The sequence below is a fragment of the Athene noctua genome, chromosome 4, assembly GCF_965140245.1.
Source record: "Athene noctua chromosome 4, bAthNoc1.hap1.1, whole genome shotgun sequence".
In the NCBI taxonomy this organism is placed as follows: domain Eukaryota; kingdom Metazoa; phylum Chordata; class Aves; order Strigiformes; family Strigidae; genus Athene; species Athene noctua.
In genome coordinates, this window is record NC_134040.1 from 76,309,346 (window position 1) to 76,333,987 (window position 24,642).

At 38.5% G+C, this 24,642-nt stretch overlaps 1 protein-coding gene across 1 annotated transcript; it reads left to right on the forward strand.

Annotated features, from left to right (window-relative positions):
- Positions 1–1,270: 1,270 nt before the first annotated feature.
- Positions 1,271–24,012, forward strand: NEIL3 (nei like DNA glycosylase 3). Its single transcript, XM_074904094.1, has 10 exons — positions 1,271–1,387; positions 4,412–4,527; positions 9,432–9,566; positions 10,634–10,847; positions 11,891–11,965; positions 14,560–14,726; positions 17,748–17,917; positions 20,591–20,993; positions 22,750–22,924; positions 23,711–24,012. The coding sequence occupies exons 1-10, from the start codon at positions 1,271–1,273 to the stop codon at positions 23,885–23,887; spliced, it is 1,749 nt and encodes a 582-aa protein (XP_074760195.1). The 3' UTR covers positions 23,888–24,012.
- The last annotated feature ends 630 nt before the right edge of the window (positions 24,013–24,642 follow it).

A 24,642-nucleotide genomic window follows, 5' to 3' on the forward strand; every position in this document is an offset into this window, starting at 1 on the left:
ACAAACCATCTACTGAAAAATATTGTTATAAAACATAAAATATAATGAAAAGCATTATATTTGATAGCCAAGTAACAGGAATTGTTATTATCTGTACTTTTAAGGTGCTTACATATGAATATAAAACCCCAAGTTGTGTATCAATTTCTAACCACCTTGGAAGAACAGCAAGGCAGGACTCAAGGGCGGCAGAAAAATGAATCTGAGTTTCACATGCCGTTTTGGAACATTGTTGATTTCTCCTGTCTGACTAGTGAGCTTAATTCTCTGGTTAACGATTGCCTTATTAATTTAAAATGATCACAGCAAAAACATCACTGTGAAGAAGAACACATTTGCAACAAAGGGTAGCATACCCTAACTTTTGTAGCACACCTGAGACCGTAGTTTTATTTCAGCAAACATAATTACTTCAACCGGATTTAGTCACTTCCTTCCAGGAAAAAAAGTTATTATTTTAGGGATAAGATGCATTTTGCTTGAACCCAGATAAAAGGCGGGACTGTTTATATAAGAGATAATATTACTTGAGAGATTTCTATCAGCGTGAGTATGCCTCACAAGGTGGACGTTAGGACATGGTGTCTAATGTACTGCCTTGAAATGCAAGTTCCATCAATTTTCTTAAAGCTCGCAGTTTATTATACCCACTCTTACTTCAAGAGCATCAGGGAAAGGCTCATTTTCCCTGTGTAAACTTGGGCTGACTGCAAACGCCTATTAAATATCGACTTTTTTAAGGCTGAAATTAGCTTCCAATTGTAGTCTTAAAGGAAGATGTACTTGCGAGGGTGTTTTGGACAATACCAGGAAGCCTGCGACAACTAATGAGGTATTTGAGAACATTAGAAGTTCACACTTAATAGCAAAATAAAGAGGCTATACCGTGTTTTCCCTGAAGGGTCTCCCAAAACAAAGCTTTCCGTCCATGCAAGAAGTAGTCTAAGCTCAACACTAGCTGGCCACCACGGAAACAAACGCCATGAGGCGGGTTAGGCCGGTCCCGCCTCTCCGGCCGCCTCCAGGCTGGCTGCGGCCGGCCCTGCGCGCCCCCGGCCACGGCTGGCGCAGCGGCGGGGCGCCGTGAGGGGCAGATCTAGGCTGCCCCCGGGGTTTCCTTCTGGCAACCTCGGCCTGAGCTCCCGCGGCAGCCATGACGGACCCGCGGTGAGGGCCGGGCGGAGGCGGGGCGGCCCCGCCGCGGCAGCGCCGCCCCCCGCCAGCGGCAGATTTGAACGGGAAAGGCGGGCGAGCAGCGCGCTCGGCGGCCATGGTGGAGGGCCCGGGCTGCGCGCTCTGCGGGCAGCGCCTGCGGGCGCGGGTGCGGCGGGGCCAGGCGGTGCGGAGCGTGCGGAGCAGCGTCCCGCCAGCCGCGGCCGGCGGCGCGGTGAGGGGCCGGGCCAGGGAGGAGAGGGGCGGCCGCCTCCCGCCAGGGCCAGGGCCGGGCTGGGCTGGGGCGCGCAGAGGTTGCAGGTCTGGGTGTGCGTGGAGGCGAAGGCCGCCAGGTCCGGGGGCCAGGAAACGGGTCTGGGGGCCGTCGGGAGGGGCTGGAGCGCGGGGCTGGCGGCCTCAGCACAGCGCAGGCTCTGGGCGCGGCTGTGGCCTCCCCTGCGGCCCCCGCTGCCGCAGAGCTCCTGCGGCCCCGCTGCCCAGCTCGGCTGGGGTGTGGGCTCTGTGTGTGTGTGTACTCGGCCGCTGTGCTTTTCTTCCTTTAAATTTTAAAATATTCTTCTTGTCAACATAATAAATAAGCCTTTGCATGTTGGATGTGTGAAGACATGCTAAAGCTGTAGAAACATAGGAGCTTTTGGAAATAATGACGGAAAGCTTTTAGAATTGCTCTTGTTCACTTAATTTTAAAATAAAGCTTCAGGAAACCCACAGTATAATGAAGATATAGTAGTTGTTCCTAATTTTAAGTTTTTTATAATCTCCTAAGTCTGAATGAAACACAATGAGGGAAAGGTACATGTCAGCCAGGGCACGGTTTTGGTGCCACTCCTGTTTAACTTTATTGATGATCTAGACGAGGGGATCGAGTGCACCCTCAGTCAGTTTGCAGATGACACCCAGTTGGGTGGGAGTGTTGATCTGCTCGAGGGTAGGGAGGCTCTGCAGAGAGACCTGGACAGGCTGGAGCCATGGGCTGAGCCCAACTGGAGGAGTTTCACTAAGGGCAAATGCCGGGGGCTGCCCTTGGGCCACAACAACCCCCAGCAGCGCTACAGGCTTGGGGAGGAGTGGCTGGAGAGCTGCCAGTCAGAGAGGGACCTGGGGGTGTTGACTGACAGCCGGCTGAACAGGAGCCAGCAGTGTGCCCAGGTGGCCAAGAAGGCCAATGGCATCCTGGCTTGTGTCAGCAATAGCGTGGCCAGCAGGGACAGGGAAGGGATCTGAGCCCTGTACTCGGCACTGGTGAGGCCGCCCCTCGATTCCTGTGTTCAGTTTTGGGCCCCTCACTACAAAAAGGCCATTGAATGACTCGAGCGTGTCCAGAGAAGGGCAACGAAGCTGGTGCAGGGTCTGGAGCACAGGTCGTACGGGGAGCGGCTGAGGGAACTGGGGGTGTTTAGTCTGGAGAAGAGGAGGCTGAGGGGAGACCTCATCACCCTCTGCAGCTACCTGAAAGGAGGTTGCAGAGAGCTGGGGATGAGTCTCTTTAACCAAGTAACAGGACAAGAGGGAATGGCCTCGGGTTGCGCCAGGGAAGGTTTAGACTGGATATTAGGAAGCATTTCTTTGCAGAAGGGGTTGTTAGGCGTTGGAATGTGCTGCCCAGGGAGGTGGTGGAGTCCCCATCCCTGGAAGCATTTAAGAGTCGTGTTTACATAGTGCTTAGGGATATGGTGTAGTTGGGAACTGTCAATATTAGGTTAATGGTTGGACTGGATGATCTTCAAGGTCTTTTCCAACCTTGATGATTCTGTGATTCACTAACTGGCTGAAGCCTTGCTCATTTGCCGGAGTTACTTTCATACATATTTGCATTGCAGTTGAGTGTTGTGATTGAAGCACTGGTGCACATATCTTGTGCCTTGCGGTTAGGGCTCTGATGACATTGAATATGCTACTTGCAGCTTTCAACAGCTTTTGGGGATCTTGATAAACTGAGAAAAAGGGGTGGCAGAAACTAAAATTCAGCATTTGCAGGATTTGCGGAATCCTGCACTTGAAACAGAATAATTTCAATACAGTGGCACAGGCCTGGCTGCTGGTCAGATGCAAAATGGCTCCACAGGAAGTAAAAGGACTGAGCTGAGTCCAAGTCAGTAGTGTATCCTTCCAAGGAAGAGGGCTGGCCCCATCCTGGGCTCTGCTAAGGACAGTGTAGCTAGGAGGCGGAGGAGAGCGATTTCTTACCTTGTTCAGCACTTGCAGGGCTGCATTTGGATATCTGTGCCCAGTTTTTGATTTGTGGGAAGAACATAATAACATACTAGAGTGAGTCCCCTGGTGTGATTAGCAGGCTAAAGCACATGATGCACAAAGAGAAGCTGATGAAACTGGGTTTTTATTGCTCTATCCAGCTATGTTAAAGGAAGGTGTGGAAGAGAGAGAGCCAGCTCATCAGAGGTGTGTGATAGGATGAGAGGCAGCAGATGCAGGTGACAATAGGAGAAATTTTGATTAGGTATTAGGAAAATTTTTCTACCACAACAATAGCCATGCCCTGGAACAAGGGCCTGGAGAGATGGTCTCCATCCTTGGAGCTACTCTGAAGCTGACTGGACAAGGCTCTGGGTTGCCTGACCTAAGTCAGTCCTGCTTTAAGCGGATGTTTGGACCAGTTAACTTGTAGAGGTGGAGTTTCTTGTGCTAAGCAGGAGAAGATTATTGCTTTATCTCACAATTATCTCTTTCTTGTCCTCTAGTAACGTCCCACCTGCAACATCATCTGAGATTAGACTTTCAGCTAGTAGGAAGAGTGAAATATCTCTGTGGGCTCGGTGGAAGCTTTTCTGTAGTACACAATGTCACATGTGAAACACTGAAAGCACATTATTAGCATGGGTAGAAACTCCAGCAAGAGGCATTTGGAGAAGGATGGAGGTTTGCAAATGGCAGAATTGACACTGACAAATACTTGTATTCAAATTATACCTGTTAAGTTTACATCAGCCTGAAACTATTTGTGAATTCATGACTTGAAGGAGAAGACATAAAATACCGATAAAGAAGACCTTTTGTTTCAATTCAGAAAAGAATGAGCTAAGTTATGATAGCATTAGCAATAGTGACTGCTTTCTGGGTTAGTAGTCACATTGGCTTTAATAGAGCTGCTCAAGGAGAAAAGGTTTAATATTGTCCAAGTTGGAAAATTAGTTCATACAGATACTTGCTGAGCATGCACTGATGCTAGAATCAAAGTAGTATCAATTCTGTTTTAATCTTTGTGTGTACTCATTTTCAGACTTCTGCAAGTGAGAAGAGAACCTCTGGTCATGATTTCCTTATTGGACATGTTTACAGGGGTGTGGAGACACTGGGAAAGGAACTTTTTATGTATTTTGATCAGGCGGCTTTGAGGTAAGAGGCGAGAAAAAGGCTTCCTATGTGTTCAGACTGTATGTGTTCGAGGGGGTCATCTTGTTCTTGCTAATGTCAGTTTAAGATTTGAAAGTTAATGTCATGGAGAAACTTCTCAGCAGCGTCTCTGCAGTACTGGCAATAGTGGATATAGTTACTTTTTCAGCTAATTTATTGCTTTATTCTTACTCTAAAATTCCATTGAAAGATGTCTAAAAAGAACAGTTATTCCTTGAAGAGCTTTGTTTCAAACAGGAAATTTCATTTTATAGAAACAAAACTGAGAAAAATACATGCACGTTACTTAATGTTAATTACATTACATACATGTTACTTAATATCTTCCACTACAATCTGTACTTGCAGTTTCTTTTAGCTTAAGAAATTTAGACAATTCTGTACTTAAATTTTAATGATTTGATTGCTCTGATAATAAACTTGTGAAAAAATTGCCAAACTTAAAATATTCTGTGTGTATACATTTATGCTGCTTTTTTTTAAAACAGTATTAACCACTCCTTGATTTGGACCTGTGGTTTGAAATTTGGCAGGTGAATTGAGCTACATTTACAATGCCCGAACAACTTTCTAGTGAAACCATGTCTCCTAGACAAATGGTAAAACTGCCAAATCATTGTTTGTTCATGTTTTGCAGAGCTTATTAGGGGTTAGCTGGCATGTTCAGGATTTTGTCATATGCTTTAATCACTTGGACATCTTGTACTAGCCACCAAGGTTGTATGTGAAATCTAGTTCATTTTTTTCTAGTTCAGTATGCTTCTGTACTGCAAAATCAACTAAAAATAAATCTAACCAAATGCACAGTGTAATGGATTATTTAAAAAATCCCCCCTCATTCTTTGTGGTAATTAGCACAGAATATGTAAGGTATATTTAGAGTATTTAAGAATATTTAATAGGCAAGGCTTGCATTTAATGCTTTTCTTTTACCCTTCAACTTGCAACATAATTCTAATCTTTCTAAATCTTTAAAAAGGGAAACAATGTCACTTTTGCATTCAGTGTAGTCTTTGTCACCTAGTGACTGATCTTGAACAAAAGTGTAAGGTCATGATTTTTGTTATTTGTTGATATTATCAGTTCTAAACTACTTTACAATTCTGTGGCATAGTATTTTGCCAGTGGTACTGCTGTTACAGCGAGGAGATGGAATTGAAAATACTTGGCTGTGAGTGCAACAGTTTACAGTAGTTGCATGCTGGATAAATAAAGGCGGTGATATATTAGTAATTACCTGGGATGATGTGCAGGCTGATCTTTCAGGGGCCTACTGATTATTGGATATGGTTCTATATACTTATTTTTCCTAGTGTTAGAGAAATGCAACTAGTCTTACAAGCACATACCAGTCTTTGCATGACAATTGTACAAGTAATTAGTAGAAGAGGACTGTGTATGTGTTTAAAGCTACCCATATTTGTTAAGGATAGGTTTATGGTCATAATCAGTCTCACTTGCTTTGTATTGTGCTTTATTAAATAGAAACGGAGAAGAAAAAGCAGCTTTAAAAGGAAAAATACAAGTCAGTTATAAAGGAAGATAAAAGTCAGGGGAGGTAACTTTTATAGATGTTAGTCTATTTTAGACGGCTATTGCATGTATTACAAATTGATTGTATGAGCAAAGGAGTAAATTATACCGTAAGAAGACATTGTTTCAACAGGCTGAATTACATTATCAGAAGAAAAAAGCTATTACTAAGGAATATAAGTAACCATTTTGCAAAAGTTCTCTTCTAAGAGAAGGAAAATGTTACCAGATTCTAGTATGGAAAATATAATCCTTTGACCCTGAAAGATCTTAAATAATTCTTAAGCTTTCTCGCCAATGCAATAACTTACTGTACTTAATGAAAACAACCTTCAGTTCTTGTTTGATAAGAACCTTAAAAGTTTTGTCAATCCATCAGTTATTTTTATATATGCATCTAGAAACTGTATTTAAGTCCCTTTAGTCATGTCACTTATTTGATTGGAAACCTTGTAGAGGTTATTTACAGGAAACGTCTCTGCACAGGAGCCAGAAGTTACTTATCTGGTAATGAGGCTCTTCATTCTCTTGTTTTAAAAATGTAGGTTGTGCATCTTAAAGATGTTGAGGGGAGGTAAAGGAAGGCTTCAGAAAATGTATTTAACACTAGTCTGATTGGCTGCCAATATTGTTACTGGGAGAGGAAATAAGGAACATACCTTCAGAGGATGTATTATTTCTTTATTAAAGTTAACTCTCAAATATAGGACTTTTCTTGTAATGAGGAGGATTACTGGTATACAGATTCTGTATCTGTACATACTTTCTCAACATAACAAAACCAGATTTTGTCTGCTAAGATTATCTCTGAAAAGCTGGTAATCATGCTGGAATAATGTTAATCAGATATGTCTTGGGAAAGACTGGGCCATGAAGGGTAACTAACTCATTTTATGTTCCTGGATTTTCTCAAGTAAGGAGTGACTGCCTGGTGGGTAAAGATAACCTGGCTGTGAAATTGCTTTATAGAGTTTGGCTACTGCTTGCCTGACTTGCAAATGAGGACGGTATTTCTGAAGTGTTGCCATGTTGTGGAGAGCAATTAGCAAATGAAATTCAGTTAAGTATATTTGCAATCTGCAGTGGGTAGTAGCTTTTTTTTAAGGAGTACAAATGAGGAATGACACCTTCTGAAGAAATTAGTACTTCTACTTTTTGATGTCCACTTAAACAAGGACATTAAAGTCACTGAAGAAATTGAGGGGTTTTTAAAAATTAGAGGTTTTTTCTTTCGTTTTTGCCTTGAAAGTAACTAAATAATCAGTGAAAGCTGAAAAAATTCTCTGATACTTGCAAGTTCTGCAGGAGGGACTTGCATGAACTGAATGGTTTGCCATGGAAAAAATACAGTTATGTGAGAGAGGTTGTCCTGGGTTTAGCTTCTATAGTGTGCTATTAATGTAAATTTGGAGTAATAAAAGGTTTAGAAAAGTTTCTGAAAATTGACAATGCACATGTTTTTGCATAACTGAAAAAGGACAAAAATATTCTTAGGGAACAGATAGTTGTTGCCTCCAAATATCTTAAAGGAAAGACGTCCACTGTCTTGACTGGAAATCACATCTTGGCCCTTAGAACTTGATGTGAATTGTTACTGTTTTATACATCTCTATATAACATTTTGGCTGTGCTGCAATTAATCTTTTATTTTTATGGAGGAAAATGTCTTAAACAAAAGCAGATTCTTACAATATGGTGTAGTTCTAAATAATTCTAAAACCTCACCTTTTTACTTTAAAACAACAACAAAAAGTTAACTCCTTACTACTAGTTATCATTGAATAACAGATCCTAGCTTTAATTAGCATGGCTTTTCTATTTGTAATTAAAATTAAAATATTCCTGATTTGCCCTGTTTAAGGACATCAAAGGTAATGAAACATACCGGAGTGAAATTTTGTGAATTTCTTAAGGTTTTTGAATGTCAGTGTGTAGTGATGACTCAATTATTTGTTCTCATGAACTGATGATTCACTTAAGGTAGCTAATAGTTGTGATTCTTAATGCTGCTTTTAAAAAGTGTACAGGAGCTTGGTAAATCAGCTATTAGTGTGAATGTTTTTTCTTCAAAAATAACTTTCTGGAAGTATTTAGTACATTACCATTTGGTAGTAAGATGCAAGAGTTTGGTTTAAAAAGAAATTTGACTAGTTAAGCCTGTGCAGTACTCTTTATGGCACTTGAGAATTGGAAATGGCCTTTGAAAATAAAAGTGGCTGAAATAACTGTATCAACTGACTTGTAAGAAGAGAGTTTTGAAAAGACATAGGTTTTTAAAAATTGAAAAAAATTGATGAATAAATGCTGTGAGGAAGTTACATAAAGAGTTGACTTTAAGACTATGCTTAATGAAATGTTGTCTGTAAATATTTAAAATGCCTATCCTTCCTGAAATGTAACAAAGAGGGGGTAAAAGGAAATACACACCTGATGTTACATTTCTTTGGTCATCTTATTGTAGCTACAAAATAATCCACTTTTTTCTGATATACAATGTATAAAAGTAGGGCACTCCCTTTTTTTTTTTATGGGTTTTTTTTTAGGACTTGAATATGCCAGGTGAATTTGTAATACATAAAATGTATGAGAGCATAGTCAAACTTGTCTTTTGCTCGAGTATACTAGCTCCCAGCAGAATATATTATAAAATGTGAAACCTCCTAAAGCATTAGTGATCTGTAAAAGGAGTGCTTGAAAGAGTCTGGTCCACTCCTTTGCCATCTGTGCATTTTTCAGTTTATTTCTTTTATTAATTTTTAATTGGCCTGCAGGTTTTGCCTTGGTTGTAGGCAAAGAAAAGCAGAAAACAACATATGGCAGATGTTAATTACTTTGTTTATGGCATTATTGGAAGGGGCTTTGATATGATAACAGTGTTGGTGATATGGGGACTGGAATCTTTACTTTCATACCAGGTGACTTCTGCCTGATTTAACAGAAAATTATCTGGTAAAGTAGCCTCATTTTTTTCAGCATCCCTGAGGACTTAAGAACCTATGTTGGAAGACCAGTGTGTCAAGTGAAAAAGTTCTAAGTGTGATATACCAGAGAAGTGTGTTACTTAATGGTCAGGTTTGACTTCTGTATAAAGAATTATGAAGACCACTGAAAAACTGCAGTGTTTTGGAGGGGTTTTGACTTGGGGAGGGTTCTTCACTGGGAACTGAGCACTATGTAAGCAAGTAGTTTGTTGCCATGTTACTCTTAATGACTAGAATTCATGTACATATTCATGTACATACTACTAACTTGGTTAGGTAAGAATGGTTCATAACGTAAAAAAATAGACTGTTGTAGTGCTTGGAGATGTTGTTAAGATAAAATACCTATTAAGAACTCTCTTTCTCTCCAAGGATTCACTTTGGTATGAATGGCTCCATGCGTATTAATCCTGATGGAAGCAAAGACAGAAATGGATCACTGCCAGTTTTGGAGATAGAGCTCACAGAGGACACTGTGTGGTTTTTTGAGGTGACAGTAGAGTATAGGTAAAGCAGAAACTAACCAAACTAAACACAACTTGGTTTATTTCCTTTTATAACATTCTACGAATGTAATGAAAAATCACACGCAAATTGTGAAGTGCTTGGATGCCATCATAGACATGAAGAAATAAACCAAAACTTTCTAAAAGTATATTTATTGGCATGATAATTTAATTTTGTTACTTTTGTATCAGAGTTTACATACAGTTAAAGTAATTCTATGCCATAGTCTCATTAGATAGTGTCCAGACTGAGAATGAAAGTTGGATTTAATTCCGTCCTTAGGTGTAAATGCTGAACCCCATTGCTCCTTTAATTTCTGTGCAAGTCTCACTGCCTTAACAAGAATAGGGACATGTATTGATTACTGGTTTCAAATTTTTATGCTCCCAAGGTGGTTGTATTATTTTTGTTTTCTTTTTGGAAGCTAATTGGTATAATTGTTCTAATTTACATTAAGTGACTGTTTTTCTCTATCAGCATTATACTTCTCACTGCTAATAAAAATACCATAGCAAGCTTGATTTTAAAGTATTTGAGGCTCTTGAATGAAAAGAAGCATGTAAATTCAAGTAACATATATGCATATTTAATATTACAAAACATAAAAGCTTATGTAAGCATGAGACCATGTACTGTGTTATTTTCAAATGTTTATTCTTAACCTAATAAAATCAAGGTTTAAGAAAAATATAGCTTTTATTGTCACGTAACTACTGGACCATGTAACCATACAGTTAGTTATGTTTAGTGGTCCAAACATGTGGTCTTTCCATGTTGGAAACAGTTTTAAAGCAAGGACCTGGCAACTATTTTTTGAACTAATATGAAAAAATTGAGGATAATTTTCTTGTATATTGGACTAGATGCATGATCCATATCAATGACCTATCTTTGAATGGGATGGTTAATGAAATTTCTGTGCCTCCTCCTGTCACTGATATTTTCATAATTTCTGTTATCTACATATAATGTTCTATTATACTTTCACATGTTGTTTTTAAAACTGTACTGCTATATTAGCATATATTTGAAATGTAAATAAATCTTAATGTATTTTTCTCTTCCAGAAATGCAGCTGAGAGCGAACGAAAAGTGAGAATGATGGAAAGCTTGGATGTCTGTTCTCCAAAGTTTAGCTTCTTAAGAGCAGAAAGTGAGATTAAGCAGCAGAAAACCCGCATGTTGTGTGATGTGTTATTGGATCAAGCAGTATTACCCGGAGTGGGAAATATCATCAAAAATGAAGCACTGTTTGACAGTGGTCTTCATCCAGCCATTAAGGTGGGCAGTATGTCTCAAGACTAATTTTAATGACACCAGAGTATTGAGAATGTAAATACATATTTATATAACATTTTGTTATTTTACCTTTGTTTTGTTATCTGTCATTTAAGTTCTTCCAAGACACTAAATGAATGTTTTATCATTATAACTGGAGATCTTTGTCATGGCATTCCTTGGAACTTGTTGCTGCTACTTCTGCCTCAGAGTGGACATACTCTGTGCTCAGGTTTTCTTTGTTCAATTACTACTCAAAATAGTTTATGTGGTAGCGTTGGTTATTTTTGCAGCTATTTCCTCCACTTCTGTTCTGATAGCTGGCATCGTTTGCTTTTCTATCATTGTTTACCATACTTTTTTTGGTTAAGATCCTAAGTGTGCATCTCCAAAGTTTGATTGAAAAGAAGTCTGATGTTGGCAAAACAGATCGAGATTACTGTAAAGGAGAGCTGGTGAAGACAGTAACTGAAAGGGTTTTTTGAAATAATATTTCTGAAAGTTCTTCATAGGATCAGTTTGGATTTTAACTATATCTGCAATGTGAGTTGGCAGTAGAGAAAAATGGGACTTAAAATTTTGAGTTTGTAACAAAAATGTATTTGGTTGATAAACCGAAGGCATCACAATTAGAGAAACTTAAGTATTTTTCCTGAAGATCTCTCACAGAAAAGAGCATCTGATGATAGATAGGTCATATCATAATCCATGAGGCAATTAAGAGTTGTTAACTCTACATGATTCCTGTCATCAAGATCTCTTAGGTCAATATAGAGGAAGACAACTGAAATTTTTACCTCGGATGCACAGATGCGGCAAAGTACACTGGTATTCACACAGTGAGTTTGTGTAGTACAGAATGTGAAAATGCACTGTTCTACTGAGATGATATATAGAATGTGAAGCCAGAGAATTATTACAATGGGAAGCAATGCAATTCTACATCAGCTGAAGGTGTTCAAAGTACCTCTGCATTACATGTCTTTCTGCTGTTGTCCCTTAGTACAGTAATATTCTAAAAAAAATCATTCTTGTTTGTCTTACAGGTTTGCCAACTGACAGATGAGCATATAAGTCACTTGGTGAAAATGACACGTGATTTTACCCTGCTTTTTTATAAGGTATTGGCACATGTTTGAGAAGCCTCCAAAACTTGACTCCAGAATATTAGCTGTATATGATCATCTAGTGAAAACAGTAAAAAGAGGCAACAGGACAGGTGTTTGTTATCATGAATAGGGATGTTGGTCTGTGTGCTCTTTATTAATTGTGAATTGTCAAATGATGGAAAGGTGAGGGAGTCTAGACTGTAAGAGTGTGCACAGCTTGGCCCAGTTGCAGCAGAAGAGTTTGACAGATGCTGCCTGTGGGCCAGTACAGTTTTGCTGTGCATGCGCTGTAATGTCACTCTGAACGTGTCAGAATTGATGTGGGTTAAGCATACACTTACAAGTAAGATAACATAAAGGTCACTCTTCAAACTGGGAACTAGAGATTGCCCCAGGGAAGTATGAAGAAAGACACATGAATTACCTTCATGAAACTTGAAATAGTAAGTTTTTGACTAAATAGATTCTAACTTCCAACAACTTTTTTTTTTTTTTTTTTTTCCCCTAACTGAAACAACTCTTTTGGTTGCTAAGTGAAATAAATTTTAGCTTCTCCCTACTGCCACAACTTCAGTAGGGTTTAACTTTTCCCCCTGTAAATTCTATAATTCCTGATTGCTCTTTAACTTTCCAAAATAGAAAAAGAGAGAATTTGACCTAATTCTTGTATGTTTTTCTTCTTTAAGCTTCATGCAGAGAAATGGACAGCAGCAGTGAAATTCTTGTCTGTTTCTCCTGGTATTTATGAAAGGCAAGGAGCTAGTGCTGCTAAAAATGCTTTTTTTGGTAGGCTAGGAGGAGGGCACCTAACTTTCCTAATATTGCCTTTCCATCATAAAGGCCAAAAATGTAATTTGTTTAATAGTCTGCTTAAATGTCTGCTCTCCCCCAACCCACTGAAGAGTAGTTTAGTCTGTTGGCTAGAGAAATCTTTTCATTCTCCAAACTTCATAGTGAAGTCTCCCAATTGAGAGAGTATCCAGTTCTGTGACAACTATAATACTAGGCGATTTAAATGTGTCACACGATTTTAGACTGAAAATAAAACCAAACACATTAAACTTTCGGTAGCTCAGTTTAGCCATTTTCAAAACTAATAATCTATACTTAGCAAGTATCCACCAGTCAAGTGCTTTTAAAGGAGAGCTAGCCCTGTGCCCCGTGCCCCCCACCCCCTCTCCAAGTCTCTTTAAGATTAAAATGGAATGAAAATATGTTAATAAGAGGGGTAGTGCTTGATCATTTTTATAGACTATTACAGAATGTAGTAATCATACTATATCATTTATCATAACACCTAACAGATGCAAAGATGAAGAATCTTGTTTGTGTAAAAAGCTGTTGCTTTTGTTTCGTTTTTAAGTAACTGGATGGGAGGATACTACTAATAAGAAACTAACTGTAAACCTAGAGGAAAAATCTTGAGGAGAAAGCAAACTGCTTGAGAATATTTATGCAAATGTATATTTGTAATTCCTTCTGATTGAATTACGAGATTGTACCAGCAAAAGCATTCTCATTCATCAAGGCTGATGAATAAGAGCACAACAGAAGCAAATATGCTGTGCCCAGACACCTGTATTTTGGGAGAACTCCAAGGGTCTTCATGCATTACGGAGCTAGAGCCATTGAATCCTGCCAGAGCTGGGTTGGTATTGCTGGGACAGCTGTGGTATTGTCTGAACTGTGCCCAAGGACCTGCAATTGTAGTGGAGAGATTTGTGTGGCTCTGCAGAATTGGCTGCATCTCTACTGGGATTTTCTTGTTTGGTTTTTTTTTTGTTTTCTGCCAGTTTGAGCTGGGGTATGTCTCGACTGACTCCGTGTGAATTGTCTTATGAAATGTGCCTGTTTGTAAGCCCTCTGGAGGCTCTTAGGTCACTGTGCCCTTTGGGCTTGTATTGTACTTAATTTAATATGACTTTCTGCCAAGATCTGGGGAGCTCGCCATAGTGCCAAGTGGCTTTTCCTGAGCCAATTTGTCTGGCATGGTCAGTGCTAAGATGAAGCCTAGCAACTTCACTGGGCACTACCTGACTCCTACAGAATCTCTGGAATGTTTCTGCATTGCTTAGTTCTTCAGCTTTTGGAAAGGTTGATTAACTTAGATTGTAGTATCAGGTCTGATCTGGCTCTGCAGTGTGTTTTTTGGGGTGTGGGAAGATGACGTTGGTTTTCTGGTTTACGTTTATTTTATTTTTGTTTTCTGTGCTGCGTTGATTGGAGCTTTTCAGCTCTTTATGAACAATTCTGCAGGTGCCAGGTCAAAAATGACTGGTGCTGAATCAGAGATAACTGAACTCAGGGAGTGCCTAGCATACGTTTGCTTGAGCCATGCTAGTATGTGTTTTTTGTCTTCTGTCTTTTATTTCATTATATGAAGAAATCCAGACACTGTTATACCTGATTTAAAGTCAATTATTTTCATAAAAGAGTATGAAATACAGACAATAGTTCTTATGAGCGTGCCTTAAATATCTATGTAGGCATTGAGCTGTCAGCTTATGTAGAGTTTTTCTTATTTTAGCTTCAGTTGAACTGTAGAAGGACAGACTTAAAATTTATGCTGAGTCTCAAACTTGGGTTTTGAACATGTTCTCTTCTAGTGCTGCAAAAACGGGTCCCCACTCTACAAACACTACAAAGTATACAAGCGTCCAGTCTGTGGTCAGTGCAATGGGAAGATCACCGTCTGCCGCTTAGGAGAGAATAACAGGATGACTTACTTCTGCTCGCAGTGTCAAAAGGTGGATCCTCAGCTTGTCAATGTCAGGTATGACAGTAACTTTGTAATGCTTTTAAGCATCAAAGTGCTTAAGCACCTCAAAGTGCTTGTTGCAGTAAGAGGACATCAGTTCTCAAATAGAATGGATCCTTGTGCATTTTACATCTAAATTCACTTGACTGCAAAAGAAAAATGTTTTGGCCGTTGGTATTCAAAAATGGTTAAAAGCTTTGAGTCTTTCATACCATTTATTTCAAAGGCCCTATGTGTTAAGAAATAGCTATTACTCCAATCTGATGTAGGGATTATAAAAACCCATTCAGAGTACTCAGAATTATTCACTGCTTCTGGAAAACTTGCCCCTGGTTCTTGGTGTTATCAATATAATAGGCTTGCATGTATACACACAACTGAGTTGGATGGCATAAGGAAGGTAGGAATTTGTGTCTCTTCTCATAGGATGATTGCCCCTTCAGTCCTGGAATATCTAGATACCTATGTATCTATGTAATTCTGGCTGTAGAGTTACACTGAGGATAACTAAAACTTCAGTAAGTTCAGAGTGCAGCAAATATTTAGGGCTTAGGACTTTTTTTGTTCCTCATTGGATTTGGAAAGCTTTTAATACAGGTGTGCCACAGAGGCATTTTCAGTTCCACGTATTGTGCTAGCAGCAGCTTTCCTCCTTTTATTTTAGAAGAGCATAAAATGCATTTGATATCATAAAGGGTCAAAAGGTAAAAGTTCCAAAAGCACCTTATTTCAGACTCTTACATGCTGAAGCTGTTATTGAAAATTTTCGTCTGAGGTTTCAGAATCTTGCATTTTTATACTGAGCTCTGTCAATCTAATGAAAGATACTGCTTTGCTTTGCTAACTTTGCCTTCATTTGTGTGTTTGTGTGTATATATTTATTATTTTTTTTTTAAGATTTGCAGAACATACAATCCCTCTCCCACTTCCAACCTTCTTTCAAGATTCAGATGGCTGAAGGGATTTTGGTTAAAGCTTAAATATCGCCTTTGAGTACAGATCAAATACAGAAAATTCCAGCATGGAAGATAAATATTTCAGTGTTGATAACACCAATCTGCTGTATTTTCAGAAAGTAATAATGAGAAATGTTTTGCAGAAGGGTAGGAAGACAGCAGTGTTAGATAACTAGAAGATGATGCAAGTTAAAAACCCCATCTCTCTCTGTTCTAGAACAAGTAGTAGTTTGTTTTTTTGTTATTTTTTAACAAATATTTAAACAATGGTATATTTCAGTGAAAAACATGATAATGGTAGCTACAAAATAAAAAGGTCATTTCTTGTGCTGTCCTCATCCTAATTGTCAGGTCTTTGTGTTCTACTGCTCTGTTTTCTATTATGCAGTAACTGTTACCAAACAAAAGTATGTGTAGCTCAGGTGGTTTATCTGCCATTCCAAGCTTTTCATGTATGAAGACTGAAAGGAGTCCATGTGATCAGACTGACTTGCTAGAGTTCATAAACGGTAGAATTTAACCCAGTGGTTCTTGTGTCAAGTAACATGATTTTGCTCTGCTGAAAAAATGAAGAAAAATACCCATTATTAGCTTAACTAATCAAATTCAAATGTACCTTGAATCTTAAATATATACCTTTCCATTTCATGTTCCAAAATGAGGGGGGGGGGAAATCACATAAGGGTGGACCAGTTGATGACATGGAATTAAACTCAAAAACATGACTTGCTGAATATGTTCAGTCTAGTAATGCATCTTTGATAGCTGAGTAGAACAACTGATCTAATAATGTGTAAATACCCATTTATTAACTCTTCCAGTTTGGCTGTTTTGTTATCTAGCCATAGGACTTTGGTGAATGCTACTGTGATGTCTGTTGTACCTTTTGACAGCATAGGGTCTCTGATACGTCAGCAGTTCTCATTGTCCTCCTTAGGTTTCCTGTTGTGGGAGAGATGTGGATATCCTTACCATTATCTTAGAACTCTAGCCTGTTAAGAAGAGTGATAATTATAGAATAAGTGATAGGTCTAAGCAGTTTCAAAACAGTTCCCAAGTACAGCATTGGTGGTATTAATTGAAGGGTTTAAATTCTTAGGATTATAAAAAAAAATCTCAAAAAAGTGCATAGTTCTGGAAAAGCTGCGGAGAAAAATGCTTGATGACTTATCAACCATAGTACTTAAAAATTTACATACATATCTTGCTGAACAGGTAAGTTCAAGCTACTTTTAGCATGCTAACAATGTTCAGATACTATGACAAAGTTAGTCCTTGGTAACATGTAGTGACTATACAATAGAAACTACGATTCTAAATCAGTGTATCGACATAGGAGGTATTATAATTTACAGGAAAATAAGTAAAATTAAATCTATAGATGTGTCTGGAGTGTAGCTTTGGCTCACTAGTCAGGGCTGGGATATGCTTGAATTCTTTCTCATGAGGGGAGAAAGCCACTGAAAAATAAAAAACCCACTCTTAATCCTCAACAGGTTCCTAAATGTTTATAGGCTTTCCAGCAAATGGTGACACACAAGAAAGACTTTCTAACTTTTAAGGTTTTCAGTTCTGTTGGCTGTTACAATAGCAGAGTGTGGTCTAATGGTACCATTTAAATGAGAGCAAAAATATTTATTTGCTAGATGGTGTGACTTTCTGTAGTTTGGCTTCTGAACAGTCTTCATCCAATGATGCATTTCTGAGTAAGTGTCCTGTTCAAGGGATAGGGGAAAAGTACTGAAACTTTCTTGCCAATTTTCTTGCTGCAGTGCTTGAAATAGAAGGGAATTTGGGAGAGGCTGGGACATTGTGCTGGAGTGTACATCAGTTAATAATTAACTTTGGTTTTGTTTAAATATTTTTATTTGTATTCTTTCTTCAGCATCAAGAAAGATTTGCCCTTGAGGTAAAGAAAAAAATATCAAACCCAAAACATGACATGCTGTCAAAGCTTTGATAGGCAGGCATAACACTGTACTCCTTGTTCTCTAGCCCTGTGCTTCCCTGCACATAGTGGTGTAAGGCAATTTGTAGAAGAAACGTCACAAAAGACTAACATCATTCTTTTGTTTCACAGCAAACTGCCAAATAGAAATAGCCTAATTGGCTGGGCATATGGCAGGGGGTCATGTTCTAATGAACATGTAGCTCAGAAATCTGAAGAGGAGTGGACGTGTACGCGCTGTACCCTAATAAACAAGCCTGCTGCTGAAATTTGTGATGCCTGTTTGACTTCAAGGCCTGAAGGTATTGGAAGGTTGTCTGGAACCTCTACTGGGAAAGGGAGGAGGACTGTGGTTTTGATGCAGTTTGTAGAAATACAGAACTGTAGAAATGCCTTATTGTGAATTGTATTTATATAACTTTAGCTAAAAAAGTCAAATTTGGAGGAAAGCTTACACAGACAATCATGGAAACTGTCTTGTCTTAAACCCTAAAAGTGTCTTGTCTTCCAGCTTAGTATTCAGGTGGGATTCTATAGCAATACCCCTTTGTTTTTACTGGAGCAAGGCGTGAGACAAAATGCCATTCATTCAACTCTCCTTAAAATCATCAGAAGCTTGCAGCATATGTCATTTGGAGAAATCACCAGGGGCAGAAAAGTATTTATGATTCTTTCATGTGAACAAAACAAGTGTATTTTGGTACCCTTTCCAAAAGGATGTAGGTTTCTCAGGGGCTAGGGTTTTTCCTCCAAGTTCACAGTAAGGATGGTTCTGGACTTCTTACCTAAATTTGTTTGTCTCTTACTGGAACTTTTAATGCTGCTTTCTAGATCTGGTGGGCAGAAGCAGCTGTGAATGAGACCTGGAAAGGAACAGGAAGATGGAATGAGTAACATGCTAGTTTGTCTCCAGATTTCTGTACAGAAATGTAGATATTAAGAAGGTATCAGTTGAGGTAGCAAACAGACTTTACACTGAGACTTGTTTTCTGTGTGACAAGGAGCTTTGTATTTTTACTTTCTGTAGAAGTGAGTAAATTACTCTGTGGAAGGATTTACAGAATTTGGATGAAGACTGTTGCTCCAAAGCATTTTGAATGGCTACATATATTCCAAGAAACAAAGTCTAGAGGTGTGCATGTGTGGCTTTCTAGGGACAAAGCTAATTCCCTAATAGTTCCATAGAAACTTTTTGACCTCAAAAACTAATATTCCACTTATTTCACATTGTGTAGTGAATTATTTAATGAAGTGGTTGAAATCTGCATACTACAACTTCTTTATTTTTCTAGCTCCAGTGCTGCAAAACTGAAAGAAAAGATACTTGTAAACACTATACAGGCTTTTTGTGTCTGAGAAGAATTGATGTCTTAACAATAGGTCCTGAAGCCTATGTAAAAAGTGCACTGAATCTAACTATGACTCACAGTATATATGCTGAAATCAGGATTAAAGATCACATTGCCATAGCTTTTGATTTTACTTTGAACCATACTTTCCAAAGTGCCCCCAGATTCCCAGCCTGTGCAGAAGTGACTTTATGGTACTTATCTCAGTTCTTCTAAGTTCCAGTGCTTTTTTTTAAGTATTGATTCATTCTAGTTAGTCTTTTTATGAATGGAGTGATGTGTGTGAAACTCTTATCTTACACTAGCTAAAGTCAATGTATTCAGGCTAGGAAGTAAGAAGTATACCCTATGTATACAAATGATACCCTATTCTTTGTCTTTTACATTGTTTCTAAAATTAACTACTGTCAACAGAAACCTTTGAATTTTTGAGGACAGACTGCTTGGTCTGTAAAGCTATCTGCTGGCCATACAGCTGAAATAATTCAGTCTGTAGTCAAAGATAACTATTTACCATTACATCTCAATTTCCCTCCTCCTTTGCTAAGTACAAGGCTAAGCTCCTATTCTTTTTTTAAACAAATCTGAATGCGCTGGAACCGGTATGTTTCACTGTGCAGCAGTGGCAAAAATGGAAGGAGCCTGGAAATAAGTATTGTTCAGAGTAAACTGTAGGGATTCTTATTTTGTTTCTAAGTGAGAATGCCTTTGGAGAGAGTGTGCCCTTGTGTATGCCTTATCTAACCTTTTTTTTTTTTTCTGCTTAATTTCCTCTTCTTTGTATGGAGAGAAGATGTAGGAGGGAAACACTCACTGGAGATGGTAGAAGAGGAAAGACTGTTCCTGAGCACTGATTTCACAGCTACTTAACAAAGATTGCACATAGGCACCCTATAAAGTTTTTCTTTGCACCCTTTTCTCAGCAATGGTTGCCTACAGACTCCTTATTTTTTAAACTGGCATTAATAAATTACACCCACTCTTTCAGAATGAGTATTGCCCACTAGGCAGGCCTCTGCTTCTGTGAAGAAACATACTGTTCACGTCAGGAAACAGATGCAAAGTAAATGCCTGAACTGCTTGCTTCTGAAACCCGTTAAAGTAAGGGAACAATAAGTTTGGATGTGCACAATGTTTGGAAAGAACGGGAACCCTGAAAGCAATAAAAAACCCATCAAATGAATATTCCGTTTTGTGTCAACAGTAAAACAGTACTTTAAAAATGGATAATGTGTTGCTGCTGGAGGTACTGCAATATCCCAGTGCTGAGGTTATAAAAGGTTATTTTGAGAAATTTAAATATTTTAATCCCTGTACTTGAGCTAAATTCAATTTTGTATGGTTAATTCTCCAATAGCTTTCACTTAGACTACAACTCACATCTGTTCCTATTCAAGCAATAGTAACGTTACCTTGAAATACATGTTGTATGTGACTCCAGAAGTGCATGAGGCTTTTTTATTGTGTTAGTGCTGTATCTGATTTGTGACAGGTTTTAAGATCTTTCAAGATGGTATGGTAAACTTACTCTTTCACACCCTGTATGATGACTTATGAATACAGATGAGAAATATGATGTATCACTCTACACAGATGGATTATAACCAATAACTTATTTTTCCTTAGTTCCAAAGACAAAGAATGCTGAATATTCTGCAGCCTTTAATATAAACTTAATGAAGTACCCTTGTAATGACTTCAGAAAACCAAGCACCGAAGTAAAGATCAATAGGAAAGCTGCCTTTGGAACTACAACTCTTGTCTTAACAGATCTTGGTAACAAAGCTGTTTTGAGAAAGGATACCCAAATATCTGATGGACACTCTAAGTTTATTGCTCCAAAAAGCAATTGTAATCAAATTGAAAACAATGTCTGCCAATCAGGGGGAAGCACAGGCAAGGATTGTTCCACACATACAACTGCTATGGCTTTGTTCTCCTGTCAGCAACCTCTCTCTTTCAAACATATACAGAAGAAACAGAGAACTGATCATATATCCTTGGTTCACCAACATAATACAGCACTAAGGTATGTATTCTAAAATGTAAACAAGTCTTTTTATTTTCCCATAAACCAACTTTATCCCTGAAGATAATGGAATACTATGCTGTTGCGTTTAGACACTGTTGTCTTTGGATTTCTGCCAAAGTTAGCTTATTCTTGGGTAACTAACATTACACTCTGATTTCAAAAGCACTGAGTGACCTAGTCTGTCACTGGAAAAGTCCTAATTTTTGGCATCTGGCCAGTACTGCTGTTAAGTAAACAGCCATTCGTGGTTTACCTATTCCCATAGAGTAGGACAGTATAGCTCTAATAAGTCAAGCACAGTTCTACCTAAGGAGTTGTCTGATCTTAGCACTGTGCTTGCTGTCTGCTTAGAGAGATCTTGAAGTCATTGTGAAAGGTGACAAAAAGAAGATAGATGAATGAATATATTCTAATTAACGTTATTTTCAGCTAGCAGTTTTCAACATTCTTCTATGATATGAAGCTCTGTACATGTACCTTGATGAACCTCCCACCACTTCCTCTCCATCCTATATGTAATTACTTCTATGCTCTGCCCATCCTGAGTTTTTATTTACACAGCCCTATTCAGACACAACCATTGTCTAGTTAAGAGAAATGTGAGAACCTATTAGGGTTGTCAAGGAAAGTCGGGCAGACATACGCAGATATACATTCTTGGTCATGGGTCTGTTCTGAAATAAAGAAATTTTATTGTGTTGTTGAAGCACCAGTTTTGAAACATGGTATCACTGGCTGTATGAATATACTTTCTCCTTGCTGTCTCAGTAGACAACTACAGACAACTGAGGATGTAGGCAGGATAACTGAGAATTTGGAGGAATGCAAAAAAGTGAGACAGTATCAATCACAGTAACAGGTAGTTATAGCAAGTCATCAACTTAAATATTTAAACCCACAACAAAAAACAAAACCAAAAAAGCTTGTAGTTTTCTTTTTTTCTTTTGTTTTAATGAGGTGTTGGAAGAAAACTGCTGATGTCTGCAGGACTGCAATCTTCCAGACATAAAAGAGAATATAAAATTCCTAAAATTATAATTTAACAAGAATGAATTCATCTTTCCTTTTTTCACTAAGGTTTCATCACCACTTTTCTGCTCTATAACTGTATTGTAAATATACATTTCAGAGCACTAATCTTTGTCATGTTACTATTTTTAAGTAAAGCCTTGTATATTGCATTCAGATAATCTCCGACTATCTGAATCATGAGGAAGAAACTTCATACTATTCAGAGAACACTGTTCCCCTGCCCCAGCTGGATTACTTCATAGCTGAATACGATTTGGAGCTTTACTGTAACTTTTCAGTAAAGAGTGTGGAAGTCTTTCTGTGAAGCATACAAATACCTTTGACCTGGAGTAATTACTTGGTATTGGTCTCTTTCTGCACTGAAAGCAGAATGCTGTTTAAGAGTATGTTGGAATTTGACGTGGACAGTATAATAGCAGTGGTAGTACTTACTTTGTTTTGTAAACTAGAGTACTTTGAAATAATTTAAAACATGGCCTAATGCTGGGAAAAATGATATAATACCTGGAAGAAAAGCACACACTCTTGCCTACTCACTACTAGCAATCATTCAGCTTTAAAGGCATGATAGGGTGCCTTAGAGAAGTTATTTCTCTGGCTGTCACTGTGTGTAGAAGTACACTGAGTGAGATATTGCAGTAGTAGGAGAGAGTTCTTTGGCTGTGGTGTAGGTAACCCCTTTAACATTACGCAGGAGTCATTTTGTGATCTGTCATTACAGCACACCTCAAGCTAATACGACAAAGGATATTCGTCTGTTAAGTGTGGGCCGTCCTCGCTGCAGTAAACACAGCCGTCTCTGCAGCCTCAGAGTTGTGAGAAAGGATGGAGAAAACAAAGGCAGGCAGTTTTATACCTGTCCTCTACCCAGAGAAACTCGGTGTGACTACTTTCAAGTACGTATGTATAAGACTTCAAGTCCTGTTTTTTACTGAGCACTTGTTCCTGCAACCTCCTTGCCCCAATAATCTATAATTGTGGACAGATAACAATCCATTTAAAGATTGAGGTAATTTTAAATACTTGTGCATACTGAACTGAAACTAAGATCATAATTGTAGTTGTGAACATCCAGTTTTAGTTACTGCTGAGAATGAACCTGCTTTTGCAAACGTTCTTAATCTGCTTCCATGTGATGTGAAACAGATGCACAGCAGAAATGTTGGTTTGAAAGGACTTGTAAAAGTTTAGTTCAGCTTCTTGCTTGAAGGACTATGGCAAACTCCAGATCTAGACATCATCCATGTTTCTGTCTAGCCAAAATCTTGAAAGTCTCTAAGGATGAAGATTCTGTAATCTTTCTGGGCATCTGCTTCCACTCATAGCTAACCCAACCTTCCTAGCTGCAACTGGTGGCCATTGCTCCTTGCTATGAACGTTATGTGAATGAAAAGTTTGACTCAGTCACCTATCACCAGGTAGCTAACAGATGAACTCAAGACAGTAATTACTATAACACCTTAATTTGAAAAAACCCTATGTGTTAACATCAATTAAAGTTACACCAGTTAAAGACAAACCTGAAATGAGTGATCACAAAAGAGATAAAACTATCTTAATTACTAGGGTAATTAAGATTCTAGTATTTCCCCTGTAGATCTGTTTATATTGCCAGTTTTAAAATAAGGAATTTATAGCCATCACATATGCTAAAACTGCCTAAAACCTGTTTCTTTTGGCAGTGGGCTGACTTGAATTTTCCGTTCTGTAACCATGGCAAGCGATGTGTTATGAAGACTGTGTTGAAGATTGGTCCCAATAATGGAAAGAACTTTTTTGTGTGCCCTCTTGGAAAGGAAAAACAGTGTGGCTTTTTCCAGTGGGCAGAAAATGGGCCAGGTATGCAGGTTACTCCTTGATGTTGATGTTATAGTTATCTGTTCCTCAAAGTCTTAAGTGCATACAACTTTCCTAGTCATTTCTGTATTGTTTTTGTCTTTTTCCCTATTTGCTGGTTAACTACTAAGACAGCTCCAACAATGTAAAGAACTGCAGATTTGGAAAGAGTAATTTTACATAGTCCTATAAAAATTAAACACTGCCTGTATGCTGCATACTATTTTGTAATACACATCTAGCTTTCAATATATTGTGACATACTGTTATATTTCTAAAAAAAAAAAACACTGAACTGTTTTTTCATATACATGACTGAAGTTTGTTAACACTGCATACCTTTAAGCATATGTGATTTATAGAATCGATAACTTTAATCTAATTTAGTGTATTAAATGGGTAGATTTCTTCATAAGTGTAAATATATATTTAATAAAAATGAATGAAAGTCAATATACTTTTTTAATACCACTTCATGCTTTAATAGAATCACAGAATCATTCAGGTTGGAAAAGACCCTTGGGATCATCGAGTCCAACCATCAGCCCTACTCTACAAAGTTCTCCCCTACACCATATCCCCCAACATCTCATCCAAACGACCCGTAAACACATCCAGGGATGTGACACCACCACCTCCCTGGGCAGCCTATTCCACTATCTGACCACTCTTTCTCTGAAACATTTTTTCCTAATGTCCAGTCTAAACCTCCCCTGTTGCAGTTTAAAGCCATTCCCTCTTGTTCTGTCACTAATCATCTGTGAGAAGAGACCAGCAC